The 25,355-nt window shown below is 35.8% G+C and overlaps 1 protein-coding gene across 4 annotated transcripts in view; it reads left to right on the plus strand.

Annotated features, from left to right (window-relative positions):
* Positions 1-25,355, plus strand: part of VTI1A (vesicle transport through interaction with t-SNAREs 1A) — a 258,318-nt gene that overhangs the window by 33,991 nt on the left and 198,972 nt on the right. For 2 of the 4 annotated variants that reach the window (XM_088169337.1, XM_014872501.2), the window contains exons 4-5: positions 16,269-16,346; positions 22,726-22,746. In XM_088169337.1, coding sequence (XP_088025463.1) covers positions 16,269-16,346; positions 22,726-22,746 — 99 coding nt within the window. The remainder of the gene's footprint in view (positions 1-16,268; positions 16,347-22,725; positions 22,747-25,355) is intronic. The other 2 variants (XM_088169338.1, XM_014872502.2) reach the window with 1 other exon arrangement.

The raw sequence follows: 25,355 nt of genomic DNA on the forward strand, positions 1-25,355 counted from the left end.
CCAGAACAGTGAGAGTTTTGCTTAGATAGGTAGTGCTTGTTATTGCAACTAAAAGTTTGGGAACATAGCAGACATGTTGGTTAACTTAGGATGATAGATCAATATATTTAGCTTCAGCCTATGCATAAATAATAAGACTTGCTTTGTTCTGGTGTGATCTTAGTTCTGGAAATAGTATAACTTAAGTGGGGAAAATAAAATACCACAACTATTTATTTGGGAATACAAATTCCATCTGTTTCTACATTCACCTAACAGGAACATTCTTGGGAAAAGCTCTGTAAATGGAAATATTTTTAAACTTGTACACTTTGGATTAATATGCCTACTTAAAGATAATGGAAACATTAGACTATACTTTTTTAGTTATTATTTATACAAAACTTATCCAGCTGGGAATCAGATCATTGGCACTTCACATTTGTTTTTAAAATGCAGCACTTACAATATAAGCAACAACCACCTAGAAAACTATCTTGAAATGAAGAGATTGTGTTTTTAACCAGTTTTTTGAAGTTTGAACACAGAACATGAGTTTCATAAGTAGTTACACACTTCTCAGGCCTTGTATAAGTTTCATGTTGGTCATTAAATATTGCACACTCTTTAAGAATTCATGTGAACCGATACTGTTCTTTACTTAGAAACAATTTTTTATAAAGTCCTCTCTTAGTACTGCAGGGGCTTTTCTGTGTCAAGCAGTATTTTGTGGTCGACTGAGTGTGACAATGCAGTTCACTCAGACTACTGATTTTTTTAGCTATGTAACTGCAGAGCAAGCTTAGTATTTCCCCCTTAGCACTTTTATTAATGAGAAACAGTGTTCTCTAATATTACTGTGTTACTGGTAATTCAGTAGGTCTCAAATAACTCCCTCAGGCCTGGTGCCATACTGTGACAGATGCTTTAAAGTCAGAAAGTTGTCCTGTCTGTACAAAGAACTTCAGTATCTGACCCCTGCATTGGCTTTGCTAGTGAGGGATATGCCCACATTGATGATATCAAGTTTATGCAACAGCACTGTTGTTGCACTTCTTTTAAAATAAGGCAGTATTTTATTTTACTATGTTATGCTCCTAATAATTAGATTTTAAAAATTTAAAACTGAAGTACTTGATCTTTAGACTTTCAGCCACGTTCCTCTATGAATTACTGTGTCAAAGAGTGTATTGATGCAGCTACATAGCTGGTGTTCATATATTTCCTGCTCATTCAATAGGAAAATATGATAGGAATGCTGTCCCTGTGCAGTGAGAAAAGTTTGATATTTTCCCCAAATCAAGTCTCATTAGAAAGAACTTCAGCCACTGAGATTTCAAAGGGTTTGTATTGTTAAGTTCTGTCTTGCCAGGGAAGGAGCTTTCTTACATTTTCTGTTTAAAAAGTAATCAATTGATCAATCTCTTCCCATCTCCCTCATATATTTGTTCACCAAAGGGTTTTGTCCCATGCCAGTTTTACAAAATTCAAGTCAAAAGATGCAGGTAGATCTTGTGTACTTATGCTTCAGCTTCTGAATTCCACATAAAAGAATCATAACCCCACAAAGAAAGTATTAAAACTTCAGATCTTAGCAGAATGGTATTTTTCCCAGTGTATGAGAACAAGACAATGACCACAGGAAGCAGGTAGCTGTGTGCTTCTGTACATTGTATAGCTTCCATCAATACAGTTTATATAGTCTTCCACAACACACAGCTTTTACTCTAGAGACGTGTTAGGGTTTTTTTTAAGTTCATGTATTGATTGTAAATCAGACAGGTATAGATTGAATAGCAAATAATCCCCATTACCATCATAATTTTAAATCAATTTTGTAACAATGTGAAAAAAATTTCTGCACTGCCAAATGCTTTATTTAATGTCATGGGAAATAATGAAATCATCATTCGAAATTACATTAGTTTTGCTTTCTTTCATCTTCCATTTACTAAGCAGGACTAGAATGACATGTATTTATCTGTGCAGGTATATTGCCTGTATTATGTGTGTTATCTCTCATTTTGATCTGTAAATATACAGTTCCCTTTCTAGACTTGTTCTCTAATGTGGTCATACCAAAAGTTGACTCTAATACAAGCAGGGACAAGGGCTGGCATCACCTCTGTGTGCTGCCCATCACACTGAGCTCTCAACATGTATGTAGGACTGAGAGAGCAGAGTGGAACATCCTACATTTATACTTACTCCTGTAAGATGGGAAATACAGCCAGCAAGCTTTTAGGTTAATCATGGCAGCATTCAACAAAACTCATCTTGATTCTCTTGTCTTTGGGCTGAGATGCTGAGTATCTGCAGCTGCTCAAAGTTCAATGTAACCTCTTTATCATCTCTCTGTGTTTTTAAAAGTAAACTGGAAAGTAGCTGCTCTGTATTTTCTACAAAACTAGGCTGTCACCATTTTAGTTAGTATTAATTGACTAATGCCTTGCATTTTTTATTAAGATAGAGGTTGGCTTATAGGCCATTATTGTTCCACTGCTCACTTTTTTTGTGCTGGTTCTATGTAAAGTTTCTCTGGAATGTCTTAAAATGATGGGAAGGAGTGGTTTCCCTGTAGTTTCAAAATCACTGTATACACTACAGATAATGGAATGATTCAACAGAAATTAAATTAAAATATTTTTATGCTTGCAGGTTTATTTTTCTAGTATTACTTGTTTGCTAGAAGTGCATTATGCAGGCATTTTTAATAAGTTTTACCAGGAGATGACTTTCAAGAAGATACATATTTCTTTACTTTTACTTAATTTTATATACTCTTTCTCTCAGTGTAGTTATTGGTGTTTTTGGTTTGGTTTTTTTTAGGGTGGTGGGATTTTTATATAATTTTATGCCTACCAGTGCTCAATGTTACATTATTATTTCACATTGCTTTTTTTGGCATCATAATTTCTAAGACAAGATTGGAAATCGTTTTATTTGTCAGAGTAGGAGATAGAATATAAGTGAACATGCTGAGTTTTTCAACAGACCTAAAAACCAAAACGAACCCCTGAAAACATGGCAAGCAGCAGAAAAAGAAACAGAAAAATTATTTAGACAAATTTTATTCCAATTAGCTTGTAGATGAAAGTTTCTTTTTTAAGTACTATAATCCATAAAAGAAAAATAATTCCTAGTTCAAATACTGAGGTTTATGTAGCATACTACCAAGTTTCAGAGGCAAAGTGTTTTCAAGGTCTTTTCATAAATGGTTTGTTATGGAATGGGGTCACTCGAAAAGGAATAATTACAGAGTGATCAGAAGATTTCTTTGAAAAGATTGTGCTAGACCTTCTGTGTGGTTTGTGGAAGAACAGAAATAAGTTTTGCTCCTAGGGTGGGCTAACAAAATGTATTGTGTTTTTGCAGCTACTTCTATCTTTGCCCGAAAAGATGCATGCATCACCTCGCAGTGCACTCAGCTCTGTAAGGTCATTGCCTCGAAAGCAGATCTGGGACTTGTTAGAAGTACAACACACTGCTGCACCGTTTGACCAACTGCAAAAGTTTAGTTTTGAACTCTAATGAGTCTTTGCTCATCTCCTGTCTTAGCACTACCTGTTGTTAAATAATTAATTCCTCTTTGATTGCACCTCTTTATGTGCTTTTATAAACTTATTTGTATTATTTTGTGTTGTATTTTATTTGTACTCAGCCTCTTTTTGTTTCAGAGCACGGAGTTACCAGAAAGAATTAATTTGAGGAACATTTTTCCACCCTTTGTGTAGTGCTCATACTGAGGATCTGTGATCTACAGTAATTCTTATTCATTTGGAATATAGTAATTTGTTCCTGTCAGCACAGGGGCTGGTTTGTTGTTTTAAATTGCTGACTTTTCTTTTTGCTGGCATGCTCCCCAATACAAATTGAACATCTGACAAAAATCTATTTGTGTGACAATTCAGTCGAGATAGGTGCTCTGTGTTGCCTAACAGTACAATTTGGGGTCCCCAAGATAAAAGTTGACTGAATGCCAGGATTCTAGTAGAGCTTGTTTGTGCAGATAACAGAGGTAATCCATATTCCTCAGGTCTGTAAATCAAACAGACAAAGGAGAAATATGTATGTGCACCTTTCTCTTTGAGATAGTGGCCTGGTAGTTTCTTCTTAATAACCATTGGGACTATCCAGCCCCTGAGAAAAACAGGACATGGACACCAGGGATGTCCCTATATGAAATCAGAGTGACTGGGAGAGTCTTAGAGTGCTTCCCTCCTTTAGCAGAGAATGTTAAATAAATTATTCTGTGGATCTGGATTTGTGGCTTTGAGGCGATTTCTGTGCTTTATGTGGTTTTGTCTGTTTAGTCAAAGTTGATCCATAATACACTGGAGGAGGAAATCCAGTCACTAGGTCTTGACTGTTTCTCCCAGAGTGATACAAACAAATGTGTCAGCTTTAGTGGCCATCTATGGAAATAGTGTTTAGGAAAACACATACCAGTTCCTACTGATCCCCTGCAATGATTCTTTCAGGATGTAATAAATGACTGAGAAATAGCCTCTTTCTGACGAGGTGTTTAGATCCAAAATGTGAAATACAAACTAGGAATCCCAATGGCCTAGGAAATACTTTCTGATAGAATACTTTTTAAGGTGCAATAATTGCTTTTCATACTTAAATAAAAATATACCTCTAGTCAGCTGTGTGCAGCTATGCTTCCCATTTTCCTGCTTAACTATGGAATCACTTATGTTTTGGGGTTAATGCTTAAGTATCAGTCTTGTGATTTACTGCAGGATCCTCTATTATCAGGTATATATATATCTTGTTTTAAGGAAAAAAAATTATAAGCTGTTACCCAACAATGTTTTAATTTTTTTCCATGAGGCCACTACTTCAGAAATCTTTGCAATCTGTTGTGATCCTGTCATAAGTGTTGTCATTGTCCTGTAGAACCATTGAGCTGCTCATAGTAGCAGTGGACAGTGGCAATGGACAAATGAAACTTCCAGGTGACCACTCCTGGTCGTTGTGCAGTGCATGATGCTGTGGGGGATTTGGAAGGGGGAATTTAGGAGAGGACCCCAATATCTGAGGGAGGGGGGGAACCAGTAGGAAATGGCAAAATGAGTGGTGGGATAGGGAACAAAATATGGTATTTCATCATTCACACTTTGTGCTAGGAAAAGGTAAGTATGATTGCACTGGAGCCAGCGTGTGGTAAGTGGAGGTAAGAAGATGCAAATTGTGAAAGATATAAGATGGAAAATTGTTGCACGATGGGAAAAGAATGGCAGGTCTAACATGTGAGATTTTAGTGGAATAGTTACCACTCTCTGGCTTTGTGAGAGTTCATCTTTAGGTTGAAATTTTAGCCTCAGATTATTGCATAAATTTGAGTCTGTCCTTGAATACTCAAGAATCAAAAACCCAGATATGTGCTACACAATGGGATTTTTTTTCCTTTAGTTCCTTATATTCTTTCCACATTGGTTTTGTATGTCAGGTTCATGAGTTGGTGTTGAAACTATTATGTTTGCCATATGCTATCAAACTTTGTTTGGCTTTGTATCAGATCATCTGTGTTTGATGCTAACAGCTTTGTTATACCAGAAGTTTCTACACTGTGCCATGCAAGAACAGCTGCTGGGGTGGAGGGACAGATGTTTGGTCAAATGGTACTGGGCCTTTCTTGCACTTCAAAGGAGCTGAGCAGAAATATAATATGACTGTAGAGTATAGTTCTATTTTTCTAATATGAATAATTTGAATATTTGCCATAGTTTGTTAGGAGATTGGGAGAGCAACTGACTTATATGAGCTGAAATTGTAAAGTAATTCATTAGGTAAATCTTTCTCTTATTCTGGAGTTCACCATGTAAGGAGGAGATCCTCAGGATTAAATTCTTACTGCCAAAATGTGTTCTGTGGAAGAGATGTTACAACACTCTGTGATATAAATTAATTGCTTTTGATACTCTAATTGTTAGCTGCTTCGTTTGGAATTTCACTCCAGTTTTTTCACGTGAAAAGTGGGATGACTTTTGAATGTAATCTTTGTCCTAATACTGAGATCTGAACATCTTTCTTCTTGTGCATGAATGCCATTCTTCAGTTGCTATTTAAATAAAATAAGTATTATTTAAGCACTGACCACCAAGGTTCATTATTAAGTGTGAAGCTCTTAGATATACCTCAAACTTGCTGAACTGCTGATCAACAGAAACAGGCAGCATTTACTGAAATGAGAATAATTCCATTCCTGCTCTGTTTCTTAAGATTTCCCCTTATTATCCATTAATGGCCACTATAGGAGGCAGTACAAGTTCTGGACTAATTGAAGCTTTGACTGAGATAACAGCCTTTATGCAGTTGTACATCAAGTGAGACTTTCCTTAAGGTTCACACTATATTGTCTTGACAGTGAAAATCTAGGCAGCTATAAACAAGATCAATAGAAATGTGTAAGCATTGTTGGTGACAACATAGGAATAGGGACAAAACAAAAATACTCATTGAATTTTTAAAGTTTAAACATCAGTATTTAGTGTGAAATTAGCTACTGCCAGTATTGGTGTTGATCATTATTCTTTGTGTGGTATGCTGGTCCACTTGGAGGCAGAATTCCTGACTATGCAGCAGGTAACAGGAAAAAACAAGTTAGATGAAGCTTCGCTATCAGAAAGACACTTTAAATACCAAATATATGTAAATACCAATGTTGTCTATAAGTATACTGCCTTTCCCTTATACTGTATTATTAGGCTTAAGACTTGAGCTATGAAAAAATGAACAAAGTAGGGAATGGGTTGGTGTGGTTATTTTTCATATAGATATGTGTATTATAATAATATTTTTTCATCCATTTAGAAATGAATATTTTAATAACTATTTTCACTGGATAGCAGGACTGAAAAATGGAGAGGCAGTACAAAAAGGAGGAGGACTTTGGGTTGATAAATTAGAAGTAGTGGATTTTTGATAAATTAGAGGTAGTGGATTAGTTACTGACTTTTATCTCAGGTAGTGTAAAGCAAGAACTGTTCATCATCAGCTTGTGATGAAACTAGAAAATGCCATGTCTGAACATCGGGCTAGTATTTTACCATATTAGCTATTGATTTAACACAGCATGAAACAACTGGTGCTGTCCCAGTAGTGCCTGGTGGGGAGCAGTGAAAGTACAGATTTACTCCCCCATCAATCTGCTGCAAACTTCAAAGCCAAATTGTGGCCACTTAACTACTAAAATTACTAAACTCAGACAATTTTTATCTTGTTCAGGCAAGGCAACATGTCTGTCTGCAAGTACATATGTTCTAGAAGGAAGGAAGGGAATCTCAGCTAAATCATGTCAGGGCAAAAATAATAAATTCAGGAAGCATGAACAGCAAGATCCAAAAATTAGTTTTGATAGAGCTATGCTATACACAAAGTATTTTTCATTTTCCTTTTCATTAATCAATAGTTTGAGCTAATGTGCTATATAGTTCAGAATGTTTGCAGTGAAGTACACAGAATGAGTCCCTTGTCGGTATATTTGTATGCAAACCACCACAATTACACCGTGTGTCTATTTAATTTTTCTTTGCATCAAGCATTATTTTATTTGTATTTAATGGCAAAGTCAGAAATTATCATCTGCTACTCTCATAGAATAGAGTTCTTCACATTGTGATTAAAATTCTTAGGAGTCAACTGAAAATTTCTCATTCTGTGTATTACAATTTTCTGAAATTAAAAAAAACCATATCAATATATGTCTGGAAAGATGCTGCTGAGAGAATGCGTGTGCTCAGTAAAAAAAGGACAGTGTCTAAAAATAGATTTTTATGGACTAAAATGTATTTTTGGAAAGGTTTGCTTAAGTTTCTTTGATTTAAAATAGATCCTATCAGAGTAGCACAAATGTAGGTGGGACAATTCAGCTGCTTTAGAAACATCTCATTCTTCCTGCCCTCATTCTGGATGTCCGAAATGAGATCTGTCTTTATGGCTTCATTTTGGTTTTTACACTTGGAGTTCGCAGTGGACAAAATGTATAATTTATTAAGAGAACTTAGCTCTGTAGCAAAATTGTACTTCTAATTGGAAAGCCTAAAAAAATACCATCTTTCCTGGGCTTTGCCTACTGTTAGAAATCCAGGGAGTGGGAGAGCTGAAAAAGATGATGGTAGTGTTCAAGAATGGCAACTGGTTCAGCCCAATTACAGGTTTTCATTTACAGTTAGGTACAAACTGATGAAGGCAATTAAGTAGCAAATAGAGGAAGGAAGTAAAACTTGGATGCTTTTTTTCTGGGAAAGGGAGGAGTTGGTGGAATGTACCAGCAGGTGTCTTGTTACTGTTAGCAATGGGAACCTGGGCTCCAGATGGAGATACTGGCTGAAACAAAGGTATTTTAATGAACATTCAATGTTTTGGTTTATCTGAGATGTTTATCATCCTTCACCATGAGCTAATTAGTGTGAACTAATTAGTTAGAAAATCTTGAGCCTCCTTAAGATTTTTTTCCTCCCTGCTTTACTGTCTTTGGGAGCACTCTAAAAGTTGGCATTCTTATTAAACTTCCTCCCTTAGAGGAAAATGACTCCATATTTTTATTTTCTCTGTTCATCTTTCTTTTGGTCCAATGCACTGGAGTTTATCTTCCATCTCCAATTCAGCTGCAAATGTTTAGAAAACATTTTTGTTAATTGCAGACTTACCACACAGCATAAAGTCTTTGGACCACAAAACAGTCTGAAGTACAGGATCCTGATGTGTAGTTACTTCTTGTCCCCTAGATAGCCTTAGTTGGATAAATGAAGCTGTGTGGTAAAATAGACTTTATTAAAAAAGGCACAAACCCAAGGTCATAGTAATAAAAGAAAGCACTAAAATATATGACTTAGGTCATTACAGCAAGAAGATGAGTTGTGATGACCAATAAAGATTTCATAAAAGAAACATAAGCTTTGTAGCATGCTTCTAAAAGGCACTAGGAGTTCTCTGTTCCACCATTAACTTTAACAGTTTTCCCTAAAAGGTAGTTTTGCAGAGAAACTTGTAATTCTTACATGCATATATTATATTTCAAAGACTTGCTGACCATCCTCAAAATAAGCTTATTTTTGTAGCCTAGTTCTGCTTGTCTTTAAATCGAAGTAATTCAGATCTCACAAAGGCTTCTGTAGAAAAACAGCAGCCTGTATGATATGACTGACTTCCCGTGCTTCACATGACTTTTTAAAATCTGTTTTAGGGGTGAGAGTCTTCTAGGATTTGACATAGTAAATTAGTTGTTTTAAGTGATGGTATTGATATCCTTAAATACTTCTACAGGTTAGCCTAAACATGAATTGAGGATTAATTTATTTGTCAAGAATACTGGGTTGATTTTGGTTGTTCCTATTCCTTGCATACAGATGGGGTTTTTTTGAGGCCACAGTCTGGATATGTCCTTTTTCACTTCAAGACCAATTGTGAACCTAAACAGAATTTATACCACTTAGTCCCCCTACACCCAAATTAATTGTCAGTGTGTAGATTACTTTGAACCTGCATCAGGTGTGGTCTTTCACCTGAGGTGTCTTTATTATCAAACTGTTGTCTGAGCTGGAGAGAGAGGGTGTTTCCCGCTCCAGCCTTGCTCTTGCCTGTTATTCCAGCACTGATGATAGAAATGGCTGTAGTAAAGAAAGGTCTGCAAGTTGCAGAACCTTTGTCAGCAAATTAGCCAGTGTATGTGTGCTGTATGTATCAAAGCAAAAGGCCAACAACCAACTTTTAATTTAGCAATCTAAATTATCAAACTGATCTTTGAACATGCACGGGGTGGTTACAAGGAAGCAACAGGTTTTTCAAGAAGGTGGATCTGAGAAGGAATGAATTTGTGTGATCTCATGCACAATTTAAAGGAATTTCTACTGACTGAATAGAGAAGTTGGTTAACTCAGCCAGCTAAGTAGATGTGTAAAGATGGGCTTTGTAATGAAAGATGATAGTTTAATAATGGTCGTTTGAAGGAATCCATAGAAGGGGGTTGGATGAAATACTGAAATTAGAGAACTGAAACGGACATTAGAGGAACAGACTGTGAGCTGTGGGTAACAGTGGACAGTGGAATAACTGCAAGTCAGCAGTGCAGAGGTCATGCATCACTGTTGGCCTACAGAGATGTTACAGTTAAATTTGCAGATATACCCAGCTCTTCCTTCCTGCTGCAGCTGGTGCCAGGCACATTTTGAGATTATGGCATATGAGTAAAAAGGCTGGCAAACTGCTGTGCAGAACAGCCCAGCACTAAAGGCACCTTGGAGAAACTAAATTCTGATGAAAGAATAAAGTACTGTATATGGAGGGACCAAGGTTTGGAATTAGTGTGTGGTAATTCAAACAAGCAAAGTGAGTGGTTACAATAAAAAGAAAAATGAAATTTATTTACATGCCAGGCTAAGGGGAGTTATTCCTTGTTATGTTTGGAGAGTACTATTCAAGCCCAGGCAATACTCACCTGAAATTTTCTATGCTTGGATTTATAACTGTTATATTGCATTATATTAGGTTTCTTTAGATATTTCCATAGATTTCCATAGTGATCATAGTGAATATTTGAGCATTCTCTAAAAACAGAAGGAGGCAGAGGTCAGTTAGTTCCAACCTTTTGAATTTTGAAAAATCTTTCCATTTCTGGGTTGTTAAATTTTAAAGTTTGAGTTCAGGTAAATAAAAGCTGCTTTTCTAAATAGAACTGTCTTTTTCACAATAGGAATCATCCTGTGTTACTCCATAAATTCACAGAAACAGTGAATTTCAGTTCTCTCTCAGGTCACTTGTTTCCTTCCTTACTCACCGTAGGTGCAATGTAGCAGTTTAAGCATCTGCCTTGTTGGTGACATACATGATCCCCTGGTCATGAGTTGGAGGTGGAAATAGTTTTGTGGGCAGAAGCTGCATTTTTCACGATCAACATAACAAAAATGTGTTGTGTCCTCATGGGGTTTGCTTGACCTTCCTCCCTGCCCTCACCCCATAATGAAACTAAAAGTGTGTTTGATGAGGATTATTGAAAAGAAGATTTACGGACCTGTGGCATCTATTTAAAGATGGGTGATAGTATCTCTGCATTAATTCCACATTAGCACTTGCAGTTTGATTTCTCTCTGCTATTGCAGGAAGCTGCTGACATTTAGCAGAGTGGCAGAACACGGAGTTCGAGTTGTGTTTCTCTTTTGGAGTTGCCTGCAGCCTCTGCTCTGCGTGTGCAGGGAGGGAGGCAACACCGGGGGTGGCTGAGACATTGACTTTCGCCAGCTGACATGTACTGTTAAATTGATTCTTTCAATCAGAAGTTTCGGTGGATTTGTGGAATAGTTTTTATTTACTTTTGGACAGGAATGTACCCATTTGGATTTTTTTTCAGTTTTCTTAAGGAAATGCTTGAAAGTCCGGCATTGCATCAGGTTGTATATTAGCACAATTCTCCTGCTTCATGCACCCAGTTGCTAAAAGCTCAGCTACTTAGGAGCAGGAATTGCAGTCTGAAGTGTCTAGTCTGTTGTTCCTTGATCACCTTTAGAGAGAAATACAGTTTTGAAAATGAAATATAAGTTTTGAAAACTGAAGTTTGAACACAATTTTTCAAATTGAAAATAAATTCCAATTTATTTTATTTAATAAGAAATCAGTTTGGTTTTCTGTTTCAATAAAAGCTTTGAGATTGTTAAATGGGGCCACTTTTCCTCTAAATTTGTTGAACTGTCTCTTTTCCATTTGTGCTCAACAAAAAAATACTTAAATACCTATTCCAAAAGGCAGAGATGAAAGTATATATTCTGCAGTATTAAGCTGTCCATTTGGGGATCAGGTCACTTTTTTCACCTTGCTTTTAGCAAGAGCAATGGCAGAAGTGACTACTGTCAAAGAACACAAAATAAAATCTGAATATATTCCCACAAATTATTTCTGGTTATGTTAATCTCAGGTATTTATTTACATTTAGAGCAGGGCCAAGCTCTGAAATAGATGCCTGGAGATTTTTAAAAAACATTTATATATACTTGGAAATTCTAATAAATTTTGTATGAAAACAGATGTGTGTGGATAAATAAGCTTTTTTGTTGTTTACACATATTCCACAAGAAAAATCTGTTTAATCTGTTCTTAAAACATTGAGCCTGAAAAATTGAGAGGTTGGGATAAAAGGATCTGCTGGGTCTTTTGTCTGAAATGCACCTACGTTTGCTCATCTCTTCAGGGGCTGTTTAGCATTTAGGAGGGGGAAGCTATTCTTTAGTTCATGTATGAAAATGTACAATACTTTATATCAATTATTTGGCTGATTGCTGGAAGTGCATTGGAGTGAGGGGGCACTGGCTAGTTCTGGCCTTTACTAATGGGAACATTTCAGAATGTGGATGGTAATTAAAGTATAGAATGCGGAAAATTAGGCCAAAATTGAATAGAAATGAATAAGTATGTGTTCTGTTGTGCAGATGTTGGAAGTAGATTATTTTGGATACCTCTTTCTATCTACATCTTATTTGGTTAGCGTGTAAAATTCAGTCATACACCATGTAGATTGTTTCTCTTCCCATTACCTTCTCTGTTTTTATGTTGTGATGTATCTGTATAGGTAGTAATTTAGCAAAATATCCTGTCTGCCAGGTGTGGGAACTAGCTGATTGTATTGTAATACCAGATCATTACTTAATTCATATGCAACCTAGCCTAGCACATGGAAAGCATTATAAATCTATTTACAGTGGGGCTGGTCTGATGATAACATTGTATTAAATTCCCAGGTGAGGCAATTTAAGCAATTGCTTTGCCATGTGTAGGCCATGGAAATTAACTTCTCATATGCTTTAGTGATAGAGGAACTTCATTGGTATGCTCAGATTAGTGGTATAGCAGAATTCTTACAGTCTGGTTACGTGTACCCTGCTTCACATGTGGAATCATACAGGGGGGTGGTACTGCAGATCACAGATCTTAATTAGTTTAAGCTGAGTTAATTCATTTCAATTCTAATTTAGTTGGGCTTGCCTATGAACACATTCAGTTCTATTGGGAAATGTTAAGGCTTGGGTCAAGTAGACAGATTGTTTAAAGCCAAATTGCCAGACAGAACTGAGCAAGTGTATCTGTTTGAACAGGGCTTTAAGGAAATCACCCAATCAGTATGCAAAAATCCTGTTCATAAACCAAGAGAGATCTGCCTGGAATCAGAAATTCTTCCTTGTCAGAAGGTCTGGGTACTGTAGTACATTTAAAACAGCCCCTGAAACTTTCTGAGTGCTGAAGTTCTTGGAGAAAGTAGCTTAACCCGTTTGTGTCTCTGTTTTTGGGCACATGCAAACACATTCACTGAGCAAAACCGCTTATGTGCTTAGACTTTTTGTGTAGGTATATACAAGAAAATATAAAATACAAGGAAAACTTCTATATATGACAGAGCTTTGCAGACAAAAAACTGCACACAGAACCTCTTAAACCTATATTGAGCTGCCCAGAAATGCCTTGGATTACAAACTCTGTAAAGCTTCTGTCTTTTCTAGAAACGTACATATAAAGTACCAGTAGACAGTGGTAACTGACAACTAAGACTAAAAATGTTGACAATTTCTTGATTTGCCTGGTTAGCTTATGTATAGAAGTCATTAACTATTTATAAAATGCATTATGAATTGGGTTCCTTCAAACTGTAGCAGAGTGTGTGACATTTCCAGCTCAAACTATCATTCTTGCATTTGGCTAAAGTATATATTTATAAACAGCTGATGGTTATGAACTAAAAAGTAAAAAATAATAAAAAAACCAACTTAATTATCAAGTTCAGACAAGCCGAACTAATCTTGATAGCCACATTTAAAGGTGTTAGCCTATAATACTTTAATAAAAATAAGAATAGTATTTCAAGATATTGATATTTTTGACAAATCCTGAAAGAATGAATGAACACTTTAGTTCAAAGACCTTTCCTTTTATATTATTGATTCATTTGGTAGTGAAACTGTGATCAAAAGTAGTATCAGATTATTTATTGATTATGGCAAAGAGTTATACCTAATTGCAGCCAAAGCATTATTTCTTTTAATAAAATTTCTGATTTTCAGATCTTGACAGATTATTACAATAAAAGAACAACGATACAAATATATTTATTAAGTTCAGTGGCAATTATAATAAAGGATTATAAGGGGCCTCTAAAAGTTGTATTGCTATTAACCTTTATTGCTTTCCTGTGAAGTATATTCTTTTTTCTTTCTCCCATGCAGGCTTTTAAGAATGAGAATATCATCCAGTTATATCTTTCAAATAAATGATGTGTAATCAAGGACCATTTCAGTCCCTACATTTTATTAGGAAGCTTGTTCACTGGAGAACAAGCTCATGAAGCATCATGCTCCTCGTCTCAGCCTAATAATGATAAATACATTCAACACTAACAGGATCAATGGGGCTGAGTCATTTTGTGAAATTGGGAGAAACTGTACAGTTGAACTGCTAGACCTCAAATGAGGTCTCAAGATTGAATCTTAATCAGAAAAGAAGATTAGATATTTATTGGTATATATTTGTAATTGCCTTCCTTGTTTGATGTGTATCCAATAAAAATAGGAAAATAATGTAATTGAGCAATCTATGCCAATTTGTTGGCTTTTTGGTGAGAAAAGAGAAAAACAAAACCTATCTCCATATGATATTCTTGCATACTGTGGAGTGTTTTAGTCCCCCATAGTGATGAAATGAATAATTTAAACAGGCAGCTCTGATACCACAGCCTGTTTAAAGGTTCTCATTTCCTTTAATGCTGTAGACTACTTTAGCTTGGTTAGTATGAAACTGTGACAGCTGAGATCTCCAAAAGATTTGGCACAATTCACCTCTTGCCATGGGTCCATGGTCCAAGGCTTTGTCCTTCTTATTTGCATCTGTAGCTTTAGGAAACCATCTAGATCTGAACGCTGGCAAGTGAATCACAAATGTGTAGACATTGTAACGATCATGTTGGTAATAAAGGGGAGCCACATGACATAAAGAGCTAAAATGTTTTGCTCTGAGGTGACCCATGCTAGTCTTACTTCACTGCTAGGTCCCTTGCACAAAGGGTGACCCACTTCCAAACCTCTTTGTTACTAAGGAGATGAATTTCCCTGTGCTCAGCGTAATTTCTAGCGGTTTTTTCCTGTTCCTTAGTCCCAAGCACAAATTTTGGCATGATGTCCCAAGCAGGGAAGGTTTGAGGAGGGCTTAATTTCTTCTGAGTTCCTACTGGTAGTCACTATCATGGCAGGGTGTGAGGGAAGCCCCCATCAATAAAGGAAGGCCCTGTAGCTTAGGTTTTGTTACTCTTGGGTTTCTTCCACTGATGAGGTGTAAAAATTACCATAACTACTCTCAAAAAGAAAAAAAAATTGACAATATATTAAAAATTCAATCCCTCCTTTAATGGTTAGTGTGGGAGTATTAACTGAGTAATAGCCTGTTATTTGGCTAACAGAGAAATTGAAAGCTGGGCTGATGTTTTCACTGTGGACTTCCCCATTGCTCTGCTGAATCCTGTGCTACCTTTGTCATCATCACACATTTGCTTTCCATTGCTTGGAACTTGATCTAGTTTAGAATCAACATAATTATCAGTTCAAGAGCAAATCTGGTGCTCATAAGATGTGAATTTACATAATATTCTGTCTGCCATAACGATCCCATGATGAGTTTCTCAGTTTTGTGGTGTTTCCATAAACTACTAAAAACCAATGTTTCCTTGTACTGTTATTTTCTCTCCTTTCTTTCGCCCTTTAATTTCTGATCCTTTCCCAGCAGTCTTAGCAGCATAGAAAATGTTTGTTAATTTTCTACATCTTCAAATGGAATCAGATATGTCACATGTATGTTGTTCAGGTTTGGTTTTTGGGGGTTTTTAATATGGGAAAAGCTCAGTCTTCCTTTCCTGTCTAGTGGCATTGCTGCCATGGCTCTTATGTTGCATTCTGTGACCTGCTAGCAAGTGTTCTTCAGAAAAATGCACTTGGTTCCCGCACTGGCATTTTTTCAATGCTTCTGCTATTAGTGCATATTGCCTCACACGTTATGTATCTTGAGCTTCACAGAAGCTGCTTTCATTGCTGCAATGTTGAGGGTGTGACTGTCTGAGAAATGCTATAGTTTTGCCATGCAGATTTGTTAAGATACAGCAGTTGAAGAACTTTGTAATAACTTTCACTTGCAGATTTTTATTTTTTTTTAATCAAATAGGTATCCATTAGGGGGCTCTCGAGGTTTAAGATGATCAGCCTTGATACCAATGGCTTTGGAGCTTTACTTCCTAACCCTTTTTTCTTTTTGTTTTACAGAAAAGGTCACGAATCGCCTACAGTGATGAGGTGCGGAATGAGCTCCTAGGGGATGACGGGAATTCCTCAGAGAACCAGGTAGGATGCTAATCAAGAAGCCCTAGTGGGTGGCTGGAGGGTGAAGGAGGTCACTGGCACACTGGGCTTCTCAAGCTGCTCCTTAACAGCATTAGCAACAACTCATGTGGAAGTGATACTGTTTAATGCAAAGCTGGGGTCTTAATCAACTTCAAAATGTTTCTTGGAGATCTTACATTTAACCCTTTAACTTGTGATCACTGTCTGCTATCTCAAAAAAAATCTTTTCTTCTCTTTTCTTTATTATTTAGTACTTAAGAAATAACTTGAAACACGCTGTTTGCCGACAAAGCCAAGGTCTTCACCTCAAACACATGTAAAAGGAATAAAAAAGTACATAATGCAGCTTTGATAATAATGCAGTATAATTAAATCAACACTGGCAGGCAAAACAAATGAAAGTGCACTCTCAGAATTAGGCAGTATCCCACTCAGTTTCCTTGTGTGATTTCTTCTTTAACCAGATTTTCTCTCCTTGTACCAAAAACACAAGTTGTACTAATAAGAGTGTGCTTTCATAATGCATGTTGTACTAGGATGCAGAGTGCTATCCACCTCTTTTAATGAATGAAAGCTTGATAATCCTGAGGCTTTTTTAAAATCTTGTACCCGTATTGTTGTTCTGCATACTACACTGAGGATCCTGCTTGAATACTGAAAACTGTAAAGGCAACGTTTTATTCAGGACACTTTGACTCACCTGTTAATATTGCTTTTTGGGGTGAAATGTTTGACACTCTGTCTGAAAGGAGAATATTTATTTTCTTTCTGAAAACTATGTTATCAAAGTCTTGTATTTTTTGAGTTAGAAGTTAACTGGAAGTTTTCTCACAGATCATATTTTCTCTTCTGACCAGATAGAATCCCAATTATTTTGCTAACAAAAGAAAAAATTGTGTAAATGCTTACTTGATAAATGTGTTATTAAATAAGGAAATGGATCAGAACAATGTTCTGATTTTTTTTTAATATCTTCTATGCTCAGTATAAGCTCGGCTCCACTAAGGACAGAAAAAAATAAAGACTTGGAGACTTACCTGGTACAAGCACTTTCAAAACACAGACCTCATAACCCAAATCTTATACAGTATTTTAAACACGCTCTATAAGTTTTAAACTCTGTAATAGTCTTTAATTCATACATGAATGAAATTAGACACAGGATACATTATCTGAAGATGTAACACTGAAGTATAGCATCTCTGATAACTATGTGAAGACTTAAATTTAAAGGACGTTATTCTTCATATTTATATATGATAGAAAAGGGAGATTCCAAAATTTGAGTAAAATAAAGAGGGGGTAATATACCTAAAAAATGAATTTATGGAGAATATTATTTCTGGGAGAAGAGTTTCACAGTCTGTATGTCATGATTATAACTGCACTCCTATGAAAGTGTTAAGGTTCCCCTTTTTCTTCTCTTAAGGTGCTGCTACTTTTACATTTCAAGAAAAAAATGTGTGAATTCAGACATAAAACAGCAATTGTGATAAGAAGCTTTACTTATAACAGAATATCTTATGTGTAGGGATGAGATAAAATATTTTATTTTCACTTTTTAAAGAATGTTTAAATAACTGGTTCATGTGAGCACTTTTTGTCATTGGAGATCTTTTTTCCAAACTTGGTAAAAAAGACTTGTTCTCGTCTCAAGAAACTAAATGATACCTTCAACCTTCAATTTGTCAATTTAGGGCTTTTTCTTCCAAATCACCACTATTTAAATGGAAGAAAATTTTGGCTGCTGAAGAACTCTTGTATAGTTTTTTTAGGTAATCAAAATCCTTTTCCATAGCCCAGCTTGAAATTATTACCTCTGTACCTTTTAAAGTTCTTCATTCCTTTCTTGAAACCTATAATGAAATGGCACCATAAAGGAGTCACCTGATTTCTTTTAAATATGTGAATGCCAGTATTTTTAAAATACATTATTTATTGTGTTGTTTCAATAACAAATACCACATTCTCTTTTTTTATTAAATATCTTTATTTATACCTGTACCTGTATACATGTAGCTACGGGTGCAAGCAGTTAGTGCAAAAACTTTAAGTGGTATTGAGCTTATTAGAATGTACAGCTTTCAAAATCAAGTGTAAAGTTTAGGTACTTACCAGACACTGAACATGAGATATTGTCGTGTTTAACTCAGTAACCCCAGGTTTTCACTCCTAGCCATTATTATATCAATAGAAAATTTGGAGTAAATGATGAAAGGATGCTCAGGTATTACTTAAAGCCATGTAGAATATTTGAAGATGTTTCAGATGCTTGCTTTTGTTTTGTCTGATGGAAATAAATATAAGTACATGGACTAATCCTAGGCCTGATATTGTAGGATTTTTACTTCTCAATCAGTTTGGATTAGGTTAAATTAGTTTAACTGAAAAATGCTGGGTTTGTTTTCCCCAATTCAGTGAACTTAAAGGGGAGAGAAAGGATTCCTTTTCTGACAGAGGAGGTGTTGACAAAAGTTACCAGCTCAGAATTGCTCCTGTACCAAACCACAAATATTGGTAAAATCTGCCAAGAGAAATATTGAATATCTGACTTGTCAGGATTGTTACCCAGAGGCAAACAAGAGCTATGAGTTGTTGGTCTTTGTCATTGTGATAAAACATCTGCATGATGTTTTTGGTGGAGAGAGAAGACAAAAGGAATTTAATGCATGCTGGCTGGTATGATCATATTAAAAAGCTAGAAATGAAAGAGGTCACTATTGGAGAAATAAATGATCTGGGTCTTTTCCTCAGCTTCTCTTTTTTTAGTTGAGTTTCAAAGGTACAATTACAGCAAACCACAGCCAAGTTATGAGTTGTAATGAATAGGATGATAGGTATGAGTTTCCAGTTGTTCTCTCAGGAAGGAAGGTTGAAGTACAAAGAACAGATTGAAGAATAGCTAATGGTGATTTGTCTTTTGTCTTCTTCATTTTCCCAACATGTCTCCCAGAAGTAGCAGCCATTGTCTCTAGATGGCACTTAGAATAGCTTGGAATACAATTCCCTTGATTATACCAAGATGTAATTGCTTTTAACAGATAGATCATAGAGAAATTTCCTGTAAGAATTTGTAAGAATTATATAATTCTGCTCCTGAAAGTTGCTTTTTAAATAAATGCAACTTTTTTTCATGTGGCAAGTAGTGATATAGTGCTCTTAATACACCTAGAGTTCAGTAAAGTCATTGCTTAATATATTTTAATTTCTTCTTAATTGAATCATGGAAATGTACTCAGATAAGGCACTCAGAGGTTAAAAATCAAGAAATGTCATTTCTTGCATCAAAAGAACCCCCCACCTCACAAACCCAATGCCTAAAAACTACTGTGTGCGTTGTTATTTATTTTACAAGAGTGATCTTTAACAGGCTCTGTTGCTTTCAAGTCTTCTTTGTCATCCTTGCCACCAACATTTAGCAAATCTCTTGAAAGTTTTGAGTTTTTCGGTGCAGTGAGACAATACATAAAGTTGTAGCTTCACTTTAATTATAATAGAACTGTTTTCTGTAGCAATTCGTATGTTTTTGAGGAATTATATGTTGGGTTAAACCAGAAATCTCTCTCGACCAAAATTGTGTGAAGTTCAGTATTATCAGCTTTCATGAGATGTAATATTGTTCTTTTCTCTTTTGCAGCTATGTTCATTAGTAGGTTTAAATAAATTCACATTGGGTTAAACTGCATATCCATATACCCATACATTCCATATATGATTCGTAGTGAGCAAATATTTTGTGTCTACTTAATTTCTGACTACAAAGTTGTGATAATATTAGATTTGGGCTTGCTGTGCATAAAGTGTGTCAAACTTCAGCTACAGACCAGGGGGTGAAGTTGGTCAATTTAATTCGCCAAGATCTAAAGAAGGTCGGTATCATTTCATATAGCCCTGGCAGAGCAGATCATTACCAGACACAAATCTGTTCGTTACATGCCGAGGGTTTATAGCAAAATAAATAGACTGTCATCATAAGTTCAGAAAATTGTGTGTTCGACCCACGATAATGTGTAAAGGGCGTTTAATAGAGTTCAGCATTTATTCGTTATCTATATGCGGACAGAGACGGCGGTGGCGTTATCAGCTTTTTTTAAAAAAAATTCGGTAGTTTTCCGTGTCACATGACGAGCCTCGCGGCCACACGTGTGCGTGCACACACACACACACACACACACACACATCCCATCTCGCTCCCTCGCTCTCTGTGGTGCAGTTTTGATTTTAGTCACAGCAGAAGGCTTAGCCACAAGAGATTCCGCTGGTTCAAACCAGCGTAAACCAGACTTTTTTTTTTTTTCTTTTTTTCTTCTTTTTTTTTTTTTTTTTTTTATTTAGCCCACAAAGGAACAGATTACCTCTTGTATCGAATTCTGTATTGCAGAAAAAAAAAAAATAAAAAAAAAAAATCTTTGTTTCAAAAATATGCTGATTATCATAACCTAAAATGGTGGCTGCGCATGGCTTAATGCTGTTTACAGTTCAGGAGTGAGCATAATAAAAATAATGTTTCAAAATAGGAATGTAAAGGTAACACATTTTCATCAAGAGCATTGTTAAATGGGGAAAAATACATCTTTTGTTAATTTGAATGAATATCTTTCAGCCAATGTTAAAAAAAAGCCCAACCCTCTCCCATTACTTAGCTTAGCTGCAAATCCCATGCAGAGCTTAAATTCAGCCATGCAGCACAAACAAGATAGAACATTTTTGTTTGGGACCTATTGAAAAAACAAATGTGCAGCATTTTAAAACTCTCATTGATTATAGCAGGGTGGCATGCCTGGACGGGCTCTATTGCGGGAGAGTCGTTTTAAACTTTGGCCCTTTAAGTATCATAGTCAACTGAAGAATGGTGGCCTCAGAAAGAAAAGATAGCTGTGTGATCAACTCCCAGATCGTCTCTTTCTAAAGAGCCTTAATGTTTGCCTTTTTGGGGAAAAAGGGGGGGGAAGAGCTGGAGAAAGAGACCAATTTATGATAGGCCAAGCACTTGAATTTAGGCGCTGATTTGGCCGGCAGTGCAGTTTTCTTTATACCAAATTCTAGCAAAGTTCCTTTGGCTCGGTGCAGAAGAGCTGGCCCAGTTCAAGTTGGGGTGGTTTAGGAGCCCTCCTAATTACACCTCGTTAGAGCCTCTTGTCCCTTTTGGTAAAGGGGTGAGGCAAAACTTCAGTTTTAGACGAGCCATATGAAACAATAGAGAATAATGGAGGTTCTTTTGTTTCCTTCATGCTGGTGAGACTTTATTAGTAGTAAACATTCTCAGCTTACACATGTGTTGAAAATTACAGTGTTATGAAACTGTAAGTGAAGTAGCAGCATAAACTCAGATAATTGTGTAGCTGTTGTAATTTCGAGCTGGAATCGGTGAGAGAACTGTAATTTTTTATAAAGGGCCGTTCTTGTGCAGATATTTGTTGTGGGTAATTATACATTTTGTTCCAGTACAAATAATTTTTCTATCTCTGTAAGGGATGAGTATATCACAACATAGCTTGATAATCAGGCTGTGATTTTATTTGGTTTTGTAGTAAAGCTACCAGAGCAATATTGTTAGTGTTAGATTATGTTGATTTACAAGCATAAATAAATAAATATAGATTTATATACTATATAAGCATACACACGCACTCTGTGTGTGTATATATATATGTACACACTGTATAATGGTCTGGATTGAGAACCTGGAATGGGTCTTTTCTGAGGGAAATATGCTTCATGTTGTTCCCTATTCCTTTGTCTATTTTTAAATATGCTATTCAATAAATCATAGTTCTGAACCATTTAACTAAGCTGCTTCATTTTTTTTACCTGGCAAAAACCCTCAGTATGAAGTTCAATAATAAAATTAAATAATATAGTTCCAGTAGAACTCAGTATATAAAAATTGAAATACTGAAATACATGCTATAAAGATGTAGTCATCTATTAATAAGTTAGATCTGCTAGTAAAATAAGAAATCAGTTGTCACAACTAAAATATACAGAAAACATTCTGGAAACTTGTATATACAAAACCACTTCAGCTGTACAATCTTCGAAGAGAGGAATAGTAAACTTGTTTTTTTCTTTATAATATAGACTTCTATGAAGTCATTCCCCTTTATTTCATGATGGTGTCTTAGATGTGGTTTAAAAGAGAATTTCACACTATTCTCTTTGTTTAATGTGACAGTGTGAGAAAGTGATCTTTATTCGTTCAAAAAACTCTGCATGTAGTCTATGTTTAGGTTCTTTTAATGTGTTTGTCTGTGATTTTTAAATGCTAAACATGTAAACAGATAAATTGTCAATGTTAATTCTGTATCCTGTCACACAACTGATCTTTCTTTCCTGCCATTTCTTTCCTTTTTATCTTTTTTGTGCGTTCATGTTGCAGTTGATAAAATTACGTGAAGAGGTGAGTACTTTCTTGCTTTTTGTTGTCTAGCTTTCCCTTTAAAGCTGAGTTTCTAAATCTGAAGTAGATCTTTTTGTTCATTGTTGCAGGGAAATCTACACAAAGCAAAAATATTGATTACATTGCTTTAAAATATTCACTGTTGTGCCTCTTTTTCCCTAATAATTGTATACTTACATGGGAATCTCTAGATCAAACCTTAGAAATTAACATTCTTTGATAGTGGAATTTTTTTAAAAGGCACTAGAAAAAGAAGGGTGGAAAAAACCTCTATTATTTGATCTCTCCAAGAATACCATGATCAAATCAGGTACAGTAATAATCATGTTTGCATCACAAAATCTTTGATAGGGAAAGTACATTTATACACTGGTATTGAAGGTGAAAGCACTGCTTTGGTATAAACCTTTGCTGAAACATTTTAAAAATTACATGGTATTTCACAGTGTTTTGAGTTTGGTGTGAGGTATTTAAATAGCTTATGTATTATATTGGATATTGTACACCCACTGAAAATACAGTAGAGGTAAAGAGACCTACATACATATCAATATTTATTATTTATTTGTGAGTGCTGTAGATCTGTAGGTGTAACGCTAGAGATCAGTATTCCAGAACACCTTTCTTCCAGTTATAAAATGACTCATAAATATTTAGAAAGAAGCCTGTTTTAATGGTCAGTTCCTCAAATGTTTCAGTATATTTTCTGAAATGAATCTCTACTTTTGCTTACTGTTGTAGCAAAGCAGGTATTTGAACTGCTATTTTTTTTTATTATTTTCTAGTAGCCACTGAAAAGAAGGGCTGAGTAAAGTCAAGTTTACTTACACATCAGATTTCTGAAGGATTTAATAGGGAGAGCTTAGACCAGTAAAGTCTTTGAATAAATATATTTTGAAACACAAGTATTTTGACATCACGTATTTGTCTGGTATCTTCTTTGTGGAACATGTGTGCCCTGTAATGTCTCAGTAATATATACTGAACTCTGCAGGAAAGGATTTGTTAGTTTTAGAAATGGTGATGACAAAGAATTTTAAAGTAACCAGATTAAGGACAATTACAGCAAATTCTTAAAAGCAGGTAGATATTTATGATACAAGGATTCTTTATTTTTCCCCTCTTCTCAGAGAGCTGATATTAATATCTAAAAGCTATGGAGTAAAAGAGTTAACCAAAAAAATTAAATAAAATAAACATGTAACCACATGAAAGCCTTCCCACCGCTGCTGAGCTCCCCTCCCCAATAGTCCCAGTATTTAAACAGATGACAGTATTGTTGCAAGGGTTTGTATAGGCTGATTTCTGAGGTTTTTCAGAAGAACAAGGTTCATTTTCTCATCCCTTTAACAACACCTGCATGCCTGCTCCTGTGCTTTTGCAAAGAGTGCAGTAGGATCATTTTTTCTTGCACACGTAAGATTATAGTTTTAAAAAGATTTCTAATTTTTAAATTCACTCTGAAAATTTAATTATATGTAAAGAACAAAGCTGCTACTTATCGGCTTTTCTTTTTGAAATAGCTGTGAAGACCAGTAGGAAAATTTAGGGTGTTATTGCAAAGGTCTGCAACTTGGGAGCTATACTGAACTCAGTTATACCTTTTGGATTTTATAAATCCTCTGTGTTAGCCACCTAAAAAATGAAATTCCTTCTGTTAATTTTCTTTTTTTTTTTTTCTTTTCCTTGCTAGCCTCACAAGTTACTTTTTTCTCTCTCTTCATATGGTGAAAGCAGCAGAAAATAAACAAAATAAAGGGATTTATTAGTTTGTCTTGAACAAAATTGTGCAGGTAGAGAGAAAAATAATTTAAAACCCAATTGTTGACATTCTGTTCTCTGCATGTAAGTACCCACTCTGTGTTGGATAGGTTGTAAATGCAATAGTGTTTTTATACCCAATGCAAAATGCACATTAAAGTTTAAATGAAGGCTAGTACAGTGACTCAGGCATAATTCTTAACTCGTCACAGAGCGAAACATCAAGGCATCCCCAATTATAGTTCTCCTAAGGAGGTATGAAGTGATCTTAAAAGAAATTGTGGTTTGCCATACTGTTTGTTAATAAAACCTGTGCTTCCTCTCATTACAAGGCTCTATTCTCGCACGCTTGCCGTACACAGGCTTCCATGGAGGCTGTGTCGCTCTGTCTTTTGAGCTCCTGAGATCTCAGTTTGAATCCAGCCCACATGGAATGACTAAATCTCTAGTGATAGCATGTCACTTTGCAAAACTTCCTTATATAACTCCAGACAGAAGCTGTTTCTGAAGCTGCAAGACACACTGAATCGCCTCGCTACCCCCGTCACAGAGTGCAGGGGAGACAGTGGGAGAAGGAGTTTGGGGAGGGGTGGGAAGCAGTTGAAAGCATCAGCTGCTGCTATAGGGCATTGATTCCATGTCCAAAGGACAGGGTGCCTCCAAATCCAAACAATGTAAATGACACCACCCTTTCTAATAAAATTAGGTTTCATTATAGAATGCATTGGGTAGAAAGACTCTGAAATCAAGTTAAGAAACAGCTCTGAGTTGGTGTTAGCACCGAGTTCACAGGGCTTTAGTATTCTAATTGCTCACAGTAAGACTGAAATGGGATGGTATTTGTTTTA

Source organism: Sturnus vulgaris, chromosome 8, assembly GCF_052056855.1.
Source record: "Sturnus vulgaris isolate bStuVul1 chromosome 8, bStuVul1.hap1, whole genome shotgun sequence".
NCBI classification, from domain to species: domain Eukaryota; kingdom Metazoa; phylum Chordata; class Aves; order Passeriformes; family Sturnidae; genus Sturnus; species Sturnus vulgaris.